The 18,250-nt window shown below is 37.5% G+C and overlaps 2 protein-coding genes across 3 annotated transcripts in view; both read left to right on the forward strand.

The window, feature by feature from the left end:
* LOC134191037 (uncharacterized) overlaps positions 1 to 18,250 on the forward strand; it is a 48,707-nt gene that overhangs the window by 23,103 nt on the left and 7,354 nt on the right. The window contains exons 23-53 of one of the 2 annotated variants that reach the window (XM_062659595.1): positions 535 to 625; positions 696 to 764; positions 841 to 909; positions 969 to 1,112; positions 1,196 to 1,255; positions 1,316 to 1,470; positions 1,533 to 1,626; positions 1,693 to 1,743; positions 2,886 to 2,977; positions 3,038 to 3,197; positions 7,199 to 7,287; positions 7,348 to 7,414; positions 7,474 to 7,529; positions 7,609 to 7,758; positions 7,815 to 7,899; positions 7,973 to 8,035; positions 8,097 to 8,226; positions 8,280 to 8,458; positions 8,535 to 8,587; positions 10,388 to 10,486; positions 10,549 to 10,638; positions 10,706 to 11,074; positions 13,139 to 13,217; positions 13,277 to 13,354; positions 13,412 to 13,549; positions 14,187 to 14,294; positions 14,352 to 14,422; positions 14,508 to 14,571; positions 14,847 to 14,946; positions 15,003 to 15,058; positions 15,611 to 15,700. In XM_062659595.1, the coding sequence (XP_062515579.1) occupies positions 535 to 625; positions 696 to 764; positions 841 to 909; positions 969 to 1,112; positions 1,196 to 1,255; positions 1,316 to 1,470; positions 1,533 to 1,626; positions 1,693 to 1,743; positions 2,886 to 2,977; positions 3,038 to 3,197; positions 7,199 to 7,287; positions 7,348 to 7,414; positions 7,474 to 7,529; positions 7,609 to 7,758; positions 7,815 to 7,899; positions 7,973 to 8,035; positions 8,097 to 8,226; positions 8,280 to 8,458; positions 8,535 to 8,587; positions 10,388 to 10,486; positions 10,549 to 10,638; positions 10,706 to 11,074; positions 13,139 to 13,217; positions 13,277 to 13,354; positions 13,412 to 13,549; positions 14,187 to 14,294; positions 14,352 to 14,422; positions 14,508 to 14,571; positions 14,847 to 14,946; positions 15,003 to 15,058; positions 15,611 to 15,700 (3,199 nt within the window). The remainder of the gene's footprint in view (positions 1 to 534; positions 626 to 695; positions 765 to 840; positions 910 to 968; positions 1,113 to 1,195; positions 1,256 to 1,315; positions 1,471 to 1,532; positions 1,627 to 1,692; positions 1,744 to 2,885; positions 2,978 to 3,037; positions 3,198 to 7,198; positions 7,288 to 7,347; positions 7,415 to 7,473; positions 7,530 to 7,608; positions 7,759 to 7,814; positions 7,900 to 7,972; positions 8,036 to 8,096; positions 8,227 to 8,279; positions 8,459 to 8,534; positions 8,588 to 10,387; positions 10,487 to 10,548; positions 10,639 to 10,705; positions 11,075 to 13,138; positions 13,218 to 13,276; positions 13,355 to 13,411; positions 13,550 to 14,186; positions 14,295 to 14,351; positions 14,423 to 14,507; positions 14,572 to 14,846; positions 14,947 to 15,002; positions 15,059 to 15,610; positions 15,701 to 18,250) is intronic. The other variant, XM_062659596.1, reaches the window with a different exon arrangement.
* Positions 3,771 to 5,736, forward strand: LOC134190770 (uncharacterized). The gene has a single exon (XM_062659281.1). The coding sequence runs from the start codon at positions 3,771 to 3,773 to the stop codon at positions 5,118 to 5,120; it is 1,350 nt and encodes a 449-aa protein (XP_062515265.1). The 3' UTR covers positions 5,121 to 5,736.

Consider the following 18,250-nt stretch of genomic DNA (forward strand, 5'->3'; position numbering starts at 1 on the left):
TATAGCACAGCTCGGCTGTGAAGTTTTATAGCGGTGGCTGTGTCAGTGTGATCTCTTAATTACATTATTATGCATACAAAACTAAAGTAGTATACATATTTTTAGGTGTAGTAACTGATGATGCCTAACTTGATGTGTTCTTGTGTAACCTTCTGATGCTTAGTTAAAGTGCATGTGCGACAACACTTTTTACTACGCGTTGTTTGCTTGCTTTCACTTCTTACAAATTTTTGTAATAATGGCAGAGAGACGGTGACTTGTGTTGCACACTTGCTTTATGATTGACATGATCTGTACAGTTGCTTCTAGTGTCTGATAGTCTCAAGGGTTGCATTCACATTGCAATAACTGATGAGACATTGTAACAGTCATCAGACCTCAATACCAAAATTTAATACCACTGACGATTTTCAAATTTATATACGGTATATGCTGTGGAAATAGCGATACACAGAAGGACACGCAGCTAATGCTCAAACAGTCACCACAACTGTAGAAAGAAATACTCTAATTGCTTTGTTGTGTTTCTGATAGCACTGCTCTGAATCCAGTTCATCTTCTTGAATTCCATCCATCTCTTTGTCTTGCCAGTCGCCTATCAGGCTCTCTTTCATCTTCGCTACATGTATATTTTTCTTCCTTTATTTTATACCATTGTATTCGCTATTGTTTTGTCTCAATGCACTGTGCTTTAGGAAGTTCTTCATATGTTCAAAGCACACACGCCATTTGCTGCTGTGAAGTTACACATCCAGTTATTGAGAGTAAATTTGTGGCAATCTGCTTTGTACATAAGTCTCCTTTCCTAATTTCTGTTTCTGCTTCTAACTGACTTCTTAGACTTCTCATCAGGAATTTGATTTGATGAAAGACATTAGCTTGGACTACACAAAGGCAATACAAGACAATGTTGGTTGCATTCTGTTGTTATTATTTACTAAACTAAAACAAGTTTCTTTTGCTGTTAGCTATTCTGTGATATAGTGTGTGAAGATCCTCGTATACTTGTGAAGATCTGTGTGTTGCTATGCCAGTGTCTACAACAGCATGGACAACTGTCTCAATTAGAACTGAGCCAGCAACAAACAAAAGTCTGGACGCAAGTTTTAGAGGTACACCAAAATCACGTTTTTGTTACTTAATGAATGGCAAACCACCACTATTGCTATGTAATCTTATGTTTTTTGCAATTTAGCTCATTCAACTGAGACATCATTTGATTGATGTTTGTCACGAGACAGCTCTGCTTGTGAAGGTGTTCTTAACTGTATTCTGTCTTGGCAATATTGACATGCTTAACATTATTTATTGCAAGATCTACAAGCTGCAAGCAAGTGATGTGGGATTTGGTCTTCACAATGCCTTTGTGAGGCCAGTACAGTTGGAGCAATCAGCAGGTGTAGTTGGTACAGAGAATCGTATACCTTCAGCTATGGGGCTGACAAAACAAGATGATGCCACACTTGATAGGTATGTTGACTAGCTTAGAGCTGAAGTGTTTATATTGCCGGTATGCTATATTTTTCCTACAGGTTTAGTTCAACGCTGTTATCTCTTGCTGTTCACGAATTGGATGAAAATCAGGTGGGAACGTTCTCTTTTAGAAGCAAACTGGCAATAGAGCAGGTGAACATTGCTTTTTAGTTGTTTTGTTTTGTTTGTGTGAACAAAAGTGTGTGCTTTTTCTTGCAGCTGCTGAATCATGAAGGAATAAAACAAATGCAGACAGTATTGAAAGCTCAAGTAGGTATTTACAGCTCAAGTGAATGTATTAGACTGTTCTGCAGTCGAAGGTGTCTGTCTCTGTAATGATGCATGCCAACTAGGGATTATTTGTGGGAAATTGTTAACTTTAGTTACTTTGTTTGAACTCTTTGTACACACAAATGCAATCATGGTGGATGTGAAAAAGTGGCATTGTGTAGTCAATACCTTAATTAGGTTTATTAACTTTGCTGTTGTATCAGAAATAACAGCTGAGAGGAGCATCACAAGTTCTGTCTCTTTCTTAATAAATTTGTTTTGATCATAAATAGCACTTTTGTAGAATTATTGACTGGATACATGCAAATAATCACTGGCTTGTGCAGAATACCTCTGTTGCTCAAATGGTATATGCAGCTTTATGACAGTGCTGCAACTGCAGGTTATCTTATGTGACATTAGAATTAATAAGCTGTGTTAGGATGAAAGTTGAGTCTGCAACATGTACTACCTTGTCTAGAGGGCTGCACGTATTTATGGTCTGGTTACTACTTAGTACATTTAGGCATTATTGTCCTTGTAACTGTATTGATTTTATTTTGTTACACAATATATCAGCACTTGTTCTGCTCTGATTGAGAAGGATCTGAACAGCCTCACTCTGCAACTGGGATGTTTGTATCAAAACAAAGTGCAATTTTTATTGTAGAAGCGAGCTCATATTAGAAGAATTGTACTTTTGGAAAGATTTTTAACTTTAGGCCAATTAACAGTGTTACTTGATGGGTACTTGGCGCTGCGTAGGTGGCTTTGCAGCTAGAACGAGAATTCTGTTTCATGTAGTATGTGTTAGTTGGCTTGAATGAAATATTAGAAACAGCTTGTAGCATTGCACCTATCGATATCTCGTCAGATGAACAAAGTCAAGAGATGCTGCTGAGGCAACAAAGGGATTGATGTCCTTGTAGTCTGCTAGGATGGAATTGCAATACAGCTGCTGTATTGTGGTTGCAACCTAACAAAGTAAGATATTTAGTAATCCTTTAATTATTAAATTGCTGGCTAGCTTGTACAACGTTTACAAAAAACATAAGGAAAGAAGTTAAACATGTACATATCATGCTACATAAAGTATAGCAATGGGGTGAGTCTATTGTAGTTGAAGGATTTCTTTTTGGCAGACTGCGACAAGAGCTGCTTTTACAATTGCTGTACAGCAGAATGTGTTGAGTCACCTTGCAAGATCAAAGAAGAAAACTGATGGGACTGATTTGTATATTTTCTCTCATTTTTGTTTGCATTGCTGTGTGGAGGTCCGAATGTTTTACTTTAGGGAAGAGCTATTATCTGAGGGACCAGATGAGCAGGACAGCTCTCGGTCATCTGCCACTGCAAAGTCTGATTCAGGACCTAATTTGGCAGAGCAGATTCTCCAGAGTTTCAGTGCAGTGAAGCACAGACAGTTCTTCTTTCTCTCTGTTCAGCTTCTGAAGGTACTTATAATAATTAGCACGTATTGACATGTATTTTGTAGCTTTACACTTATTCTAAGGTTATGATTGATCTGCCCTTGAATTGAGTAAGGTATAGTGTTGAAATCATGGATGGATCCAACTTTCATTTGATCATATTTGTCTTCATTTACTCAGCATGACAGTCGGCTTTGTATTACCGTATTTCCTCGAATAGTTCCCTGGATAATTTTGTCTAGTATTTCTCTATTAAATGTGGAATTAATCGATAGAGGGAATTATTTGAGAGAAAGACTTATTTTTAGACGTATTGGTAGTCCTATATTATGACAGCTCTAAGTGACTACACTTGCCACTACTACTACTAAACACTATGACATAAACCGCAAAATTAACAAGAAAGCTGAGCACATAACAAAAGTTTGCTAATTTAACTACTTACACTACATAACAATAACTAACAGGTAATTACTAAACACTAAAATTAAAAACGTTGTCTACTCAGTGAGGTGAGCCTACTACTACTACTACTACTACTACTACTACTATGTATGTGCTGGTCAAGAAGTAGGATGTGAAGGAGCTGTTCATGCAATGAGAGCAATATTTGAAGATGATGCTACAGACTGTGTTCTGTTGGTAGACGCAAGTAATGCGTTCAATGCTTTGAACCGTCGAGTTGCTTTGCACAATGCTCGCATACTATGCCCTATTATTGCAACAGCTTTAATTAACACCTACAGAGTTGACATATTGATGTATGTGATTGGAGGAGAGACTATACAGTCAACTGAAGGTACTACACAGGGTGACCCTCTGGCCATGTCAATGTATGCAATTGGCATTAGTCCTCTCATCACCAAAGTTATGGGTACGTGCAAGCAAGTTTGGTTTGCTGATGATGCTACTGGGGCAGGATCCATTAAGAATGTGAGAAAATGGTGGGATGCTATTACAGAGCATGGACCAGAATTTGGCTATTTTGCTAATGCTAACAAAACATGGCTGATCGTGAAAAAGAACAAGCAGGAGCAGGCAAGAGATATTTTTGGAGACACTTCTGTTCAGATAACAACATCAGGGAAGAGGCACCTTGGTGCTGCTCTTGGTAGTTCATTCTTTGTTGAAGAATATGTCAGCAGAAAGGTAGATAAATGGGTCATGCAAGTAAAACGCTTGTCAGAGATTGCATTAACACAACCACATGTTGCTTATTCTGCATTTACTTATGGCTTGGCATGTCAATGGTCATACATATCAAGAACTGTCGAAAACATCTCTTCCATGATGCAGCCGCTTGAGGAAGCCATTCGTGATTATTTCATTTCTGCCATAACTGGCCAGCAACATTGTAGCCAAGACGTGAGAGATTTGTTGGCTCTACCTTGTCGACTTGGAGGTTTAAACTTGACTAATCCAACTCACACGTCCGATGTTGAGTTCAAGTCTTCCTGTCGTATCACAGCACCATTAGCAGCTCTCATAATACAACAAGAACAGTGCTACAATGTGGCTGTCGAAGCTGTTCAGAAAGAAAAATCTGCCACAAAATTTGAAAAACGGGCTTCTCAGAAACAAGCTTTAGTAGAAATAGAAGCTAATTGCCCAGCATCTATGAAACGATGCGTTGAACTTGCCTCTGCAAAGGGTGCATCAAATTGGCTATCCGTTTTACCGGTTGAAGAACATGGTTTTCATTTGAGCAAAGGAGATTTTCGTGATGCTTTATGCATGCGCTATGGTTGGATGTTACCAAATCTACCTTCAAAATGTGTCTGTGGATCTGCTTTCAACGTTGACCATGCAATGGTACGTTCTAAAGGTGGCTTTTCAACGCTAAGGCACAATGAAATTAGGGATATAACTGCCAATCTTTTGACTGAAGTGTGTCATGATGTAGCGATAGAACCGATGTTACAACCTCTGACTGGAGAAAAGTTTTAGAAGAAAACAGCGAACATGTCTGACGAGGCTAGACTTGATCTTTCAGCGAGAGGAGTCTGGACAAAAGGAGACCATGCATTTTTTGATGTAAGGGTATTTTACCCAAACGCGCGCTCCAATAGTCAAGGCTCTTTGAGATCAGCATTCAACATCCATGAATGTGGAAAAAAACGTGAATATGTGCATCGAGTACTGGAAGTGGAACATGCCAGCTTCACTCTGTTGGTTTTTCCTCTACCAGTGGCATGGGCTCTGAAACTTCCACCTTCTACAAACATCTTGCCAGTTTAATTGCCAACAAAACTGAAAAGAAATATAGTTCAGTGATGGAACTTCTGAGATGTTGGATCAGCTTTTCTCTAATAAGATCTTCTGTTTTGTGCATTCGCGGAAGTAGATCAGCCAAGCACAGGCCTCTAAAATGTCATGACATGGATTTAATCAACAGTGAGGCTTGCCTCACTAAGTAGATTGTGACGTTGACTTAAGTGGGTTTGTTTAATTGAATAGGTTGATATAGTGTTGTGTTGAGTGCCGTTGTAGTGGCTTTTGTAGTATGGGCATTACCGGTGGATGCTTTTTAGTTTAGTTTGTTGACTATTTACTTTGTTGAAATGTATTGTACTACTACTACTACTACTACTACTACTACTACTACTACTACTGAGAGATGTTGACTATAGCTTATCTTGATAGTTTAGGCATAATAACGTAAAGTAGTAACTGTCTCTTAGTGGTAACCATCTTTAGTTGTTTGTTTTGCTGCGTGGGTGTTATCTGTCAGCTGCTAATATTTGGTGTTTTGGCTTTTTGAAATATACTACTACTACTACTACTGAGAGAACTGGTGTATTTGAACAATCAAACGGCATCTGCTAACACACTACTACTACTACTACTTGAATAAACTACTACTACTACTACTACTAATAGTAATAAAATCTCTACTACTTTTTTCAAAATACTACTACTGTATGTAAAAGCTTCCTCTATAGCAACAAGTTTCTAGGTTGTAACAACTTTGAGATAAACAGTCTTCTATAATCTACTTTCTGCTGCTTCCAGCAGAACTACTACTACTACTACTACTACTACTACTACCACCACCACCACCACCACCACCACCACCACCACCACCACCACTACTACTACTACATCAGTCACGATAATGACCGGTGGATGCTTTTGCTGTGTAACATAAGTCACTACATCTGCAGGATTTCTTGTTATCATGATTGCAGAAGTCATAGCTTGTTCTGCCATTTAAGGTTAAGTAATTGTGATGTACAATCAATTAACATTGAACTAGCTGTGTACTATTGCTGAATTTAAGTTTTATTTCTGAAGCACAATCAAGGTTTTGCAAGGTAGTTGAAAATGGATTTGTCTCAATTTGTTAGAAAACCAAATTTGAAGGAGCAATTCTAAGATGTAAATGTACATTGTTACACTACCCTACTGCTTCTAATGTTTTTCGAGACTCAAAAAATAATTTAGAAGTTCTGCAAGTCCTAATTTTTGAAGTCTTGATGTGCAATATTAGTCATTTTTTGATTCAATTATTTTTATTTATTCTTTTAAACTGATTCAATTCTCTAAACAGTCCACTGACAAGATTGCGTGATTTCTCCAGCTACGCTCAACACAATACTGGTTTTTTTAGTTGACTCTCCACACACAAAAGCAGTATATTGCAGGGAAGTGGTAATGGCATTTCGGTGTGAAACTGGAAGCCATAGTTGAAAAAAGTTGCTTCTCGCTTTTTCGCCAGTTTACGATGTTTCATGCCACATGCAAAAACCAAGAGCTCGGACAATGACAATTTTTGAGACCAAAATATTATTTTTCTGTTATCCTATTATTTTTAAGGCAATAAAAAGATTATTACTCGAAAAACATTAGGAGCAGTAGGGTATACTTGACAATCTGGTCACACTCATTAGGGGATAGGATATCTATTTTATCTAGCAGAAGCTGGGTGATTGGAATAATTCTTAAGATCAGACTAACAAGAGAATATTTCACATACATGAGTAAATTTAACTTGTAATTTTTTGGGTTTTGATTGGTATATTTAGAGTCCTGTAATGCAAGAGGCAATGGTGCAATATTCAAGAAAACCAGCAACTGTTTTGAATGATCCAAAAGAGCGAGCAAAAGCCAAGTGGTGGGTCAAATTAATTTACTCTTTAGCAAAGACGTGTAGAGCTACTTATTAATTCTTTAGTGATGTAATCAACACGTATTCTGAAACTCTGGTTTCAGGACTTGTAACATATTCCCTTCGTAATCAGGTGTCGTTATAATACAAGGAATATGTTAATGAGCCTTTGGAATGCTTAGTATTCTGTAGATTTCTGCTCTGTTGGATAGTACTCATGAACTATTTGGACAGTTTCCAGCTGTCAGGTAAGCACCTTGTGTGTTCATTGTATTGCTTGTTTAGGATTAAGAGACAGAGGCTTAATCGTGTTTTTTTGTATTACAGGAATGCATATTTTCAAGTTAGTGGTGACCCTGTTCAAGAAGGAATGCAAAAGAAGAAGCAACTCAAGAAACAATTGGTAACATCTCCGTTGAGATCACAATCCGAAATGTTAGCTAAGCAAAGTGACATAACTGTATTGGATGATCCAAGGTAGTCAAACTGTTATACTTGAATACGTTTGTTTGGTATATGTTTAATGCTGGTAGAAAAGTTTACATGAGACCACGGCAGATGATTTCACTTGATGGGAAGAGGCTACTTAATCTGTGGTATTTGCCACACTTTGGTGAGGTATATGCTTCCAATGTAGTTGTAATACAATTGACAGTAACAGCCTCTGTGATGAAATTTATTTCCATGTCAGGTTTTTGATATGTGTTCTGATCTTTCTGGTCAGTTGTTAATTCAAAGTCTTCAAACTGTCCTGGTGAGACAAGCGAATAATAGACTAGTATATTATACTTATTTTTTGTTGATGTTCATGATAGAGAATTGTTTCGTCTCTTCATACAATTGCAATGTTCATTACTACATATGCCAGGCTTGGTGAAAGCTTTGGTCTTAAAGTGAAATCCAACCTGCAGCATGGCACTTCATGGGGAGGGGCTGAGCATTTAGGTGAAAGAAATTTGTGCAAACATGGATTTTGTTGATTTAGTTTTGTATGGTAGGATCAGAACTACAGGATCTTCAAAATAAGATCACACATTTATCAGACCCTCAAGATCCTTTGTTGGTAGCTGATTATCTGGAGTATCATTCTCAAGTTTTGTTCCAGTCATTTTATGTTGCCATTGCATGCAACCTTAGAGACAGCTTGCTTCATAGTGGTTATGAGCGAGCATTCCAGGTACAGTAGTAGTAGTGCACATGTGAAATGGTTGATGAGCATGTTTCAGTGATCGTGTGATTTGCTTGTACTGTAGGATATAACAGATGGCATGAAGGCATTTCTACATGTTGCGAGCAAGTCTCACTGGTACATTACTAGTACTGTAGTTATGACATTGTTGATTTATGTTTATGTGTAGTATGTTTGGTTTGTTTTCTTGTGGTGTTGTGTCACATCTTGTTGTGTTGCACTGGATGCTGGTGTTGTGTTGTATAACATGTTTCAGAATTTTTGTACTGTTTCTTGTTGCTGGCAAAACACATGCACATGTTTACCGTATAGCCAGTTATTTCTGTGATTATGACATTTCTGAGAATTTTAAATAGAAATCACGGAGAGCATAAATAAAATTTGCAGATATTTAGGCTTATTCTCAGAGTTTTAAACAGTCACGGTGCAGACACATGTACATATGTGTGTACCAGTAACTGTCTTCCTGGCTGCAACGCAGAAATTTAATTTGCAGTAATTAAAACTTTTGTCTAAATTCTCAAATTGCAGTAATTTAAAACTGCAGAAATAACCGGTACACGTTAGTGTCTATAAGCACAGAATAACAAAATAGAACAGAAATGTACAAAATACATAAAATAAATAAATAAGATAATTGCTTCTACCTACTAAACTTTGCATTATTACAACTGTCAGTCATGATGTTATAGACAATAATTTAATTGTGTAAAGATGGAGAAGTTATAAACTGATCTCAAATGTTGTCGTTGAGTTTCCTGTAAGTATTAGTGTCTATGAGATTAATATCAAGGTATATGGAAATTTATGTTGTTGCATGAGTATCCCCTTTTGAGAATTTATCTTGAAGTACATCTCGTTCACATGCATTTTACTCCGTTCTGAACGATTAGTGACCGAACAGAATTCTCATGAATACTTTCATTCAGAGTTATATCTTGTTTATTTGAGATACTGAATTACAAAAACATTGTCTAGATTATTTCCAAGCTTATCGAAATGGATATGAATAAGTCACAAATATAGAACAATCAAAGTGGTGAGATGAGACTCAGAAGACAGCTTGTTATACATTCATCAAACTTTGTTCAGTGCAGTCTGTTTGTTGTTGGTTGACAGTTTGAATACTATTTTCTGGGAAGTTGGGTACATGCTGTTTTAGCCTCAAATTTCCAGACCAGAGAGCGCACAAAGCGCGCAAACTCTAGTCTGGACCAAGTCGATACTAACATGATTTCGGAAGTATTTATCAATAGCGATGCTAAATGGTAGTCTAACAGTGTAGGATGGCTTACCTAGATCAACATGTCATTTGTAAATGCCATGAGATCTCACGAACAAAGAAGAGATGTCTGCCATGTTTGCGGCGATATCTTGGTGGACGGCATGAAACCACGACTCTTTGATTCTTTGGCAGACTGCTAGCTAGTCTAACCGCTCAACTGGCGAGACTACCGCTCGACCAGTTGTCAAAAGTGATGGTCTAGCGATGCTGCTATGCATGTCCTCTCACCGCAAGCTTGAAAATATCAAAGAACTGAAGCTGAAACTAAAAGTAAGATGTGTGCGTGCACCAGAGTCTTCATCACGGCTCTGGCGTGCACTTAGCCGCCCACACGGGTTTAACACGCACGCAATCAGCGTTAGTGCACTTAGCATAACCAATTACTGCCAAACCAATCAGAATTTACAACCGACATTCCGGCTATAAGGAGCTGATTGGCTTAGAAGGCTATTTCCGAAATCATTTTAGTATCGACTTGGTCCAGACTAGAGCTCTCGTGCTTCGTGCGCTGTCTGGTCTGGAAGTTCGAGGCTAATGCTGTTTTTGCATGTGGTGTGAATGCATGTTTTTCATGTTTCATTATTAATCGTAATAAAGATTTCTATTTGATTTTTTTGTGTAATTTGTGACAGTTTAGCATTGACATTACCAATGTGTGCAGTACCTGAACCATTTGTTGCTTCATCAAAGCTTGCGAATAACCTGTTTCCAAGAAGATCGTTTTTGAGTCGGTAAGTTGTAGTTTTATTCAATATGTTATTTACTATCTAGCATTTTTCTCATTGTCATTTAGAGTTGGGTTAAAACCATGTGTTATATCAGAGCGCTGTAGGATAGAACAACGTGTCTACACATGTCTCTCTTGTCTTGACAACAAGGGCAGGTGAGACCTCTTTACATATGGCACAGTGTAATCAGGGGGTAGAAGCCTAAGTATGCTATATCTTTAGAGAGCTTGCTAGCGGTGAACTTATGGCAGTCAATCTTTTGCTTGAAGATGTCTTGGACAATGTGCACAAAGAGCCTGGCATATTGAGATTTAGCCATCGCCGTAGTGCTGACTCTGGAGGAGACCATCATAGCAGTGGTCAAGAAGTGAAGGTTGAGAAAGCATTTTTTAGATCATCGACAGATAGTGCAATTGCTTCAAGACATTCAGGCCATCATATGGCTGGTATTGATCAGCTCAAGGTTTTGAAAGAGATGCTGCAATTTCTGAAAATATCCTCTCAATTGGAAAGCTTGAAGCAGCAGTGGGCACAGCACTTGTTGGAGTTGCATCATCCTATTTGCACCACTAAGCATTTCAGAATATATGAGTGAGTCCATGACTTTTGTAAGGACAGTGCTGAGGATGGCTGATGAATTCAATCAGTTTAAATACTTGTACTAAGTCTTTGGTTTTAGTATGTCTAAACTAACTGACTTGTAACAAGTTGCAGTGAGGGTACTGTAAATTCACAATGTTTGTTGTGGTTTTGCATGTATAACACTGCTTCACATTTGTTTGAGCGTTGAACACTTGCAAGGGTTATTTAAATCTTGTATCTGCACTAGTCTATGATAACCCTAACCATGCTGAAAATCCTGACGCAAACAAAATTATTACTGCTGTGTACATTTTGTTTGAAATACTGACTAAGAGTTTCTTTTGCAAAAGTACATCTAGGATTGTTATGCAAGTGCTGAAATGGGTTTGATTATGATGACAGAAAGTGTTTAGTGTATTTTGCTACAGGTCAAGATCGATTAGAAATTACTTTGAGTAGTTACAATTGGTACTGATTTTTGATAGGAAGTGAGCAAACAGGTACCACTGACAGCAATTTGCAGTTGTTTGAATATCTGCTTGCTGAGGTTGACTTTCTCTGGAAGAATGGTTTGTGGGTATTTTATTAAAACTCGAAGCCAAATAAACTTATTAGATTCTCATCTTCCTGATGCCCTGTTCTCAGTGTAGTGGGTGGTAAATTTTATAATATTGAAATAATTAACAAATAATTATTGCAAATGAATGCATTATTTGTAGAAAGTGGTACTCATTGACAGCAGTTACCATTTATTATGCATTTTTATCTTTTATGATAAAATTACTGTATGCAATATATACAAACTGAAAGACATCTACGGTATTGGATTTGACTATAATGAGGAAATCTGCACTTTCTGCTGCAGAAACGACACTAGCATTCATTATGCACTGTATGTCATCTGGTAATTTTTATATTTAGTGTTGAAGTGAGAGAAGTTTATTACACTTGTATATGCAATAGAGCCTTTATTGTCACATACAACTCAATGGACTAGCCCCAGCTCCATTTGTTTTGATAAGAATCGTTAACATCATTAACATATTCTCACCAGTGGTTTTTATGAAAATGAAATAGTGTGATTGTCTTAATTTGTGGTTAACTTAAGACATTGTTTGAAACTAGTGTCTTGATACTTGCTAAGTTTTCGAGAAACAAGTGAGAGTGTAACCGTGATCAATCTCACAGCAAATTTGCTGTGAATTACCGTGGATTCACTGTGATTTGTCACGGATTCATCACACATTTACTGTCTCTCGCTGCGAATTCGTAACCAAAATTTACTACAGAAATTTCTTCATGTGTAATAGCTGTAGGACTGTAGTGCACTTGATATTCAGTCCCAATTTGAAGTACAACAGCAATTTTCTATACTGCATATTTACCCAGATAGTCGACCATTTTGGATATCTGGGGCTTAATTAAATAATGTAGATAAATGCAGGTATTGTAATGATTTGCTACAGTACAGTATTTTACTGAACTAAAATATGAATTGGCATTGTTACATTAAGTCAAGCTTTGAGTTTACTATGTCTTGGCTGCCAATTCAGTTTCGAAGTTTTTATGCATCTGTTGTGTATTTTAGTTTCATGACAAAGTTTCTGAGTTGTTGAAATGAGCATTGCTATGCATAGCATGATTTAAAGCCTTTTTGTTTCGTAAATACTTGTATCAATTTATTGATAGGCAGACATGCAACCATTGCAGACAAAGATTTCATCTAGTTTCACGCAGCCAAACTCTGTCTTGCCAAGTCATCCTTGTGGGCAGGAAATAGTTTCTTTTCTGCCCAGAAGTATGACACTGCAAGAGAGGATCTGGCTATGTGAGACTAAGTTTTATTCTCATCTCACCTATAAGAATTCAATGTTTTAATTTCTTTTTGTTATATGAAGTTCAGCTACCACAGGCTTAATTAAGTTCTATCTGATGCTTAAATTTGGTTAGTAAAAGTGATCTTAGTTGATTGTAATGTACATTTTAGTATATTTATATATTGGAATATAATGTAATTATGTTTGCAACCACAGAATTATTGTTATGGATCACTGTAACTTGTTTTCTGAACAGGGAATCATATTGTATGAATGTTTTGGAGTCAGTCAAGCATGCCGTCCTGTCATCTTCAGATTCTTCTCTAGCGGAGAGTGTGAGCAACTCGATTAAACTAAAATTATACAATTTGAATGTCATTTAGCTGACATGTAGAGACGACTTTCATTTCAAATGCCTTCAGTAGATCTTGAGAAGATAAATATTTCTGAGACCAAATTGCGGTGGCATCAGGTAATGGTTACATATATCAAATTCTGTCTGGCACATTTTATACTGATATTTGTTAAGGTGAGCTTCTTGCTTGAGCTGCTGGAATGCCACATGATAGAAGATATGAAGAGACATTTTGACAAGTTGCATGACTTTGTGTTAGCTGAGCGTTTGCGAGATGATGATAACTTGCCTCTAGATCTGTGGAAGACTGTGGTATGCAAATGCAGATTTGTGTATGTCTAGAGTATTGTTTTACACTCACAATATGTCAGGATGCTATAATATACAGTAATTGACACTTAATTTAATGAACTAAAGATAGTATATGGTACTGATAGCTTTGTCTTGCTTTGTGAAATAGTGTTTCTATGCATTTGAAGCAAGAGGCTACCTCAAACATTTCCTAATGCCACAGAGTTGGCAGTATCTATTGTTATATTTTGTTATATTTAGCATGTATATGTAGGTTTTGATGTGTTACATAGCAAGTAGTATAGCTAGACACGTCTAGTAATATGTATGTATAGTTTTAACTTTATCATCACATTTGATTTACTTACTGGATCTATGTAGCTCAAAATAAGTGCATACTATATTAGAGTTTGTCATTGCAAGGTAGAGTAAATTGTATCTTCAACACAAACTACACTTGCACACGTCAGAGGAACTTTTAACAACTGTGTTTACATCTATGAGATGATGTTTAGGTATTAATGACGTCGATACTGAAATCAACTGTTAGTAGAATCTTCATTTTAGAAATAAGCAAATACAGTATAAGTTTGTTTTAGCTAGAAATAATTTGATTTTAGGTGTTACATAATCCTATAATTGTGTTTCGGTTATCTAGCAAACAAAAGAGATGTGTATGGTACAACGTCCCTTGTTGGTAGAAGAATTTTCAATGGCTTTGTTGTCTGCTCATTCTGATCTTGGTGACACTATTTGTTTTCAAAAGGTTGAATGAATATGCTCGTGCATCATATTGATTTTTAGCAGTTTTCTTGCGTTTTAGGATCACTTGAACTCATGTCTAACTGAGCTAGCTGCTAACGTAATGCATCGGGAGAAGATGGTTTTCAGAAGGTAAGTTGCAAATCATATTTCAGTGCATGTCTATAACTTCTGATGTGTTGTTATTTTGTTTGTGTCTTTTGTGGTGCTTGTACAGCTACAGTTCATTTTATGAAAGTATGCTGAGACAACAATTTAGTGCTTTACAAGTGAAGCAGAAGGTTTGGTGTGGAGTATTGTGCATGCATGTAGCCACTGGATGTCTTGTGGCTAGTTGTTATGCAATTTAAACATTTTCTGGAATGTGTACTTTGTCATAAAGTTCTAGTCAACTATTAAAGCTGATTAAATAGGTGATATGATTAAATAGGTGATATTGCACAAATTCTTATTATGTAACAATTTTTAATGTATCCTTAATTGTTAGATAGGTTTTGTTGCGTTTAGCAGTTTGAACGTGCAATTTTGACATCACTGTTATTTGGCAATTTTGTAGGAAGTTGAGAAGCTAAATGATGCACTGAAAGCTAGTGAAGAGACAAATACAGTGGAACTCAATTGCCAGTTAGCAGAAAAGACTTTGCTGCTGCTGCAACGTATGTAACAGCTGAATTTGTCATTGTTGTGGATTTCATATTTTAATGTATGCTAGAAATTGGTGATTTGAAAGCCAAAGTGCGAGCATTGGAGAAACAGTCAAAGTTGGAGGTAATTCAGTTGTTTGTGCGTGAAGTTTATGATTACTATATTAACTGATCTTTTAGTTTGTGTAACAGTGAACTAGATTAGTGCAAATTTACTTTCTTGATGTCAAGTTGCACTTAGATCATTTCTTTAATAGTGCAACTGCCTGTTCAGTTTTGGGGGTTATATAATCTCATACAGTAAACTAGAATTGAGAGGACACAGATTGCAATGGAATATGTAGTTGTTGTAGTGATAGAGGTGAGTGTTGAATGCAGAGATCTTTTAGCTACATATCTTGGCTACTTTGTTTTTGGCAGTTTCTGGCAGTTTATAGTTACCAAGAGTTTTGACTCCAATAACTTTCTTCTGTTCAAAGGAAATTTAATGGCAGATCAAGCTGATTATGTTAATCTAGTTTTATAGTAAGTTTTGTCTAACTTTGGAAGTAATCTTTCTTTTAAGCAAGTAGACAATTACTGTTAAAAGAGAGGCATTTGGTAGTGTCAGGATAATGGCAATCATAATTGATGTGTTGTCTTTCCTCTTCTTTGATAATGAAACGTTGCCATTTAGATGCACACCTTGTTGATCATTTTTCTGGTATGTGAACAGACTTGGATGGATGAGTTTGAAATTTTGTCATCACTGCTTAAATTCATGCAAGTAAGGATAAAATGGTTTTTGTGCATTTGCTAACTTTGACAGCAACGCTGATTGAGAGGAATATCATGACAGATCAAAATCCTTTTCTCGCCACATGCAAGCGTTGTCATGCCTGATCAGTTTTTTTCTTCTTCCTTGCATGTTTTTTTGGATGATCCTAATCATTCCTGTGCCGTGCAAGTATACATGGGGCTTGTTGAACAGTTTCTAACATGACTTTAATGTAGTATGCTGAGTGTGCTTGAGCACCCTTCTGCAACTTGCCTTTAGTCACTCTCAGACGTGTATTTAAACTGGAAAGCAAGTGCTTTATGTCACTGCCAGTAACAGGTATAACCACTTTAAGGGAAGGCTTGTGTGCATGACTTCCAACAGTATAAAATCAACTGAATTGAACTAGAGCAGCAGAAACACGAAGAACAAAAAGCTGTTGCAATTCAACGTTGATTTTATTGCATACTTTTAGCAAAATTTTGATAAAAAGCAAGAGTGCTGTTTCATAATCAACGTCCACAGTACTAAAGTACAGTACAACACCAACATATCTTGCTTGACACTTCGATAATCTGGACAAATCAATTTCTCATCAAAATCTCGTGTCTTCCACGTATTTCCCGTGTGACATTGTTCCAACATGGAAACCTGTGCACATGCTCCAAAATTGGAAGCGTAGCATAAAGGACTTTTTGCATCTAATCATTAAATGTTTAACCTTGTTGTTTTTGATGTAGTATTGCTGTATATTAATAAATTAAACATTTGTTTATTATCTACCGTATAACCGGTTATTTCTGCAATCATGATATTTCTTCAAATTCTGCGAAGAAATCTTGGAGTGTACAATTAAAATTAAGATACTTGGGCCTATCTTTGGGGTCCCAGGCAGTCGCTGTTTCAACACATACATATGTGTACCAGTAACTGTCTTTCTTGTTGAAACGCAGATATTTAATTCACAGTGATTAATAATTTTGTCTAAATTTTCAAATCGCAGAAATAATTGGTTATATAGTACTTGACTGTCAATATATGACTGAGCCTCAAGGAAGTTACCACATAATCATTTCATTTATTTGGACTTTCAATTACCTGGACAATCGGCTTCCACCGAAAAAGTTCAGATAATCGGGCTTATACTGTAGTATTGTTGTCACCATTTTCAGTGGACATACCTCCGCTGATACATTTACGTACGTACATGTGTGTGTGTGTGTGTGTGTGTGTGTGTGTGTGTGTGTGTGTGTGTGTGTGTGGGCGCTTGTTGATCATTGGTTAGAAAGCACATTTGGAGAAGGAAAGCATCCGGGACCTTTGGTTCATGAGTTCAAGGGATGGGCACAGGCGTAATTCCCTGAAGCAAGGAACTCACAAGCAGTTACCTTTCTTGACTCAGGAGTGTAAAATGAATACCTGGTCATTGACTGGGGATAGACAAGACCGCTGGCTTGGCAGAACTGTATATGCAGCACCGGTACGCATGGGCTTGAAGTCCAGTCCCGAGGCTGCGCCAAAGTTAGTGCTCTGGCCAAGCACCTAGGGGTACATCAGCGCGGGGTGCTATCTTTAGTGCTGAAAGGCATATCCATTTGACTGGTGTGTGTGTGTGTGTGTGTGTGTGTGTGTGTGTGTGTGTGTGTGTGTGTGTGTGTGTGTGTGTGTGTGTGTGTGTGTGTGTCACTGTGTGTGTGTCACTGTGTGTATGCCCAGATGTAGCATGGCAGCCTCTTGAGCATGTTTGCTTTGGAGGATTTGATCCTCTCTGGCTTGCCATCTGGCTTCTGCGATATCTTCAAACGTGATCATCATGATAAACAATCTCAGATCGACAGGAGTGCCACACTTAGCGTTTGGGAGCGAGCCTACAGCAATGTGTTTCTTTGTGAAGAACAACCATTGCGCTACTCCCACGTTGTAAAGTGCTTCAATTGCTTGCAACGTCAAAGTATTCATTTTTGTGACTCTACGTCTATTTCCGGTTATTGTTGATTGAGACAGAGGCCATGTGGACGGAGTGCAGCAGTGAAAATGGCGACACGGCATGGACGAAAAAAGTTGGTCTCTAGCTTGGAAACAAGCAGAACGATGGTTTATGGTGCGTGCATGCGATCTCTACTGCCGAGTTAGCAAGAAGCAGCAGTTTGACATCTCTGGCTGTGCGGAGAATTGAAAGATTCAGGACGCTGTACAACATATTATCTATTTACAAACTGGTAGTAGATGAACTGAGTAGAGGTTTGCTTTTCTTGCTGCTTATGCCATCATCTTTTGAGATAGGCTGGTTGTGGTTATGGTGTATGTGTTTGTGTGTGTGTGTGTGTGTGTGTGTGTGTGTGTGTGTGTGTGTGTGTGTGTGTGTGTGTGTGTGTGTGTGTGTCACTGTGTGTGGGGTATATCAAGAATGCAGCAGTGGAAAGACCACCTTTCAACAAGTACTCGGTTAACAAGATCAGGTGGCATGGAGAATATATACGACTGGAATGGTTGTGTCATTAGGCAAGGATGGCCAACGACAGAATTCCAAAGAGAATTCTTTTTGGATGGCTACCCCAT

This window comes from Corticium candelabrum, chromosome 15, assembly GCF_963422355.1.
Source record: "Corticium candelabrum chromosome 15, ooCorCand1.1, whole genome shotgun sequence".
Classification (NCBI taxonomy): Eukaryota; Metazoa; Porifera; class Homoscleromorpha; order Homosclerophorida; family Plakinidae; genus Corticium; species Corticium candelabrum.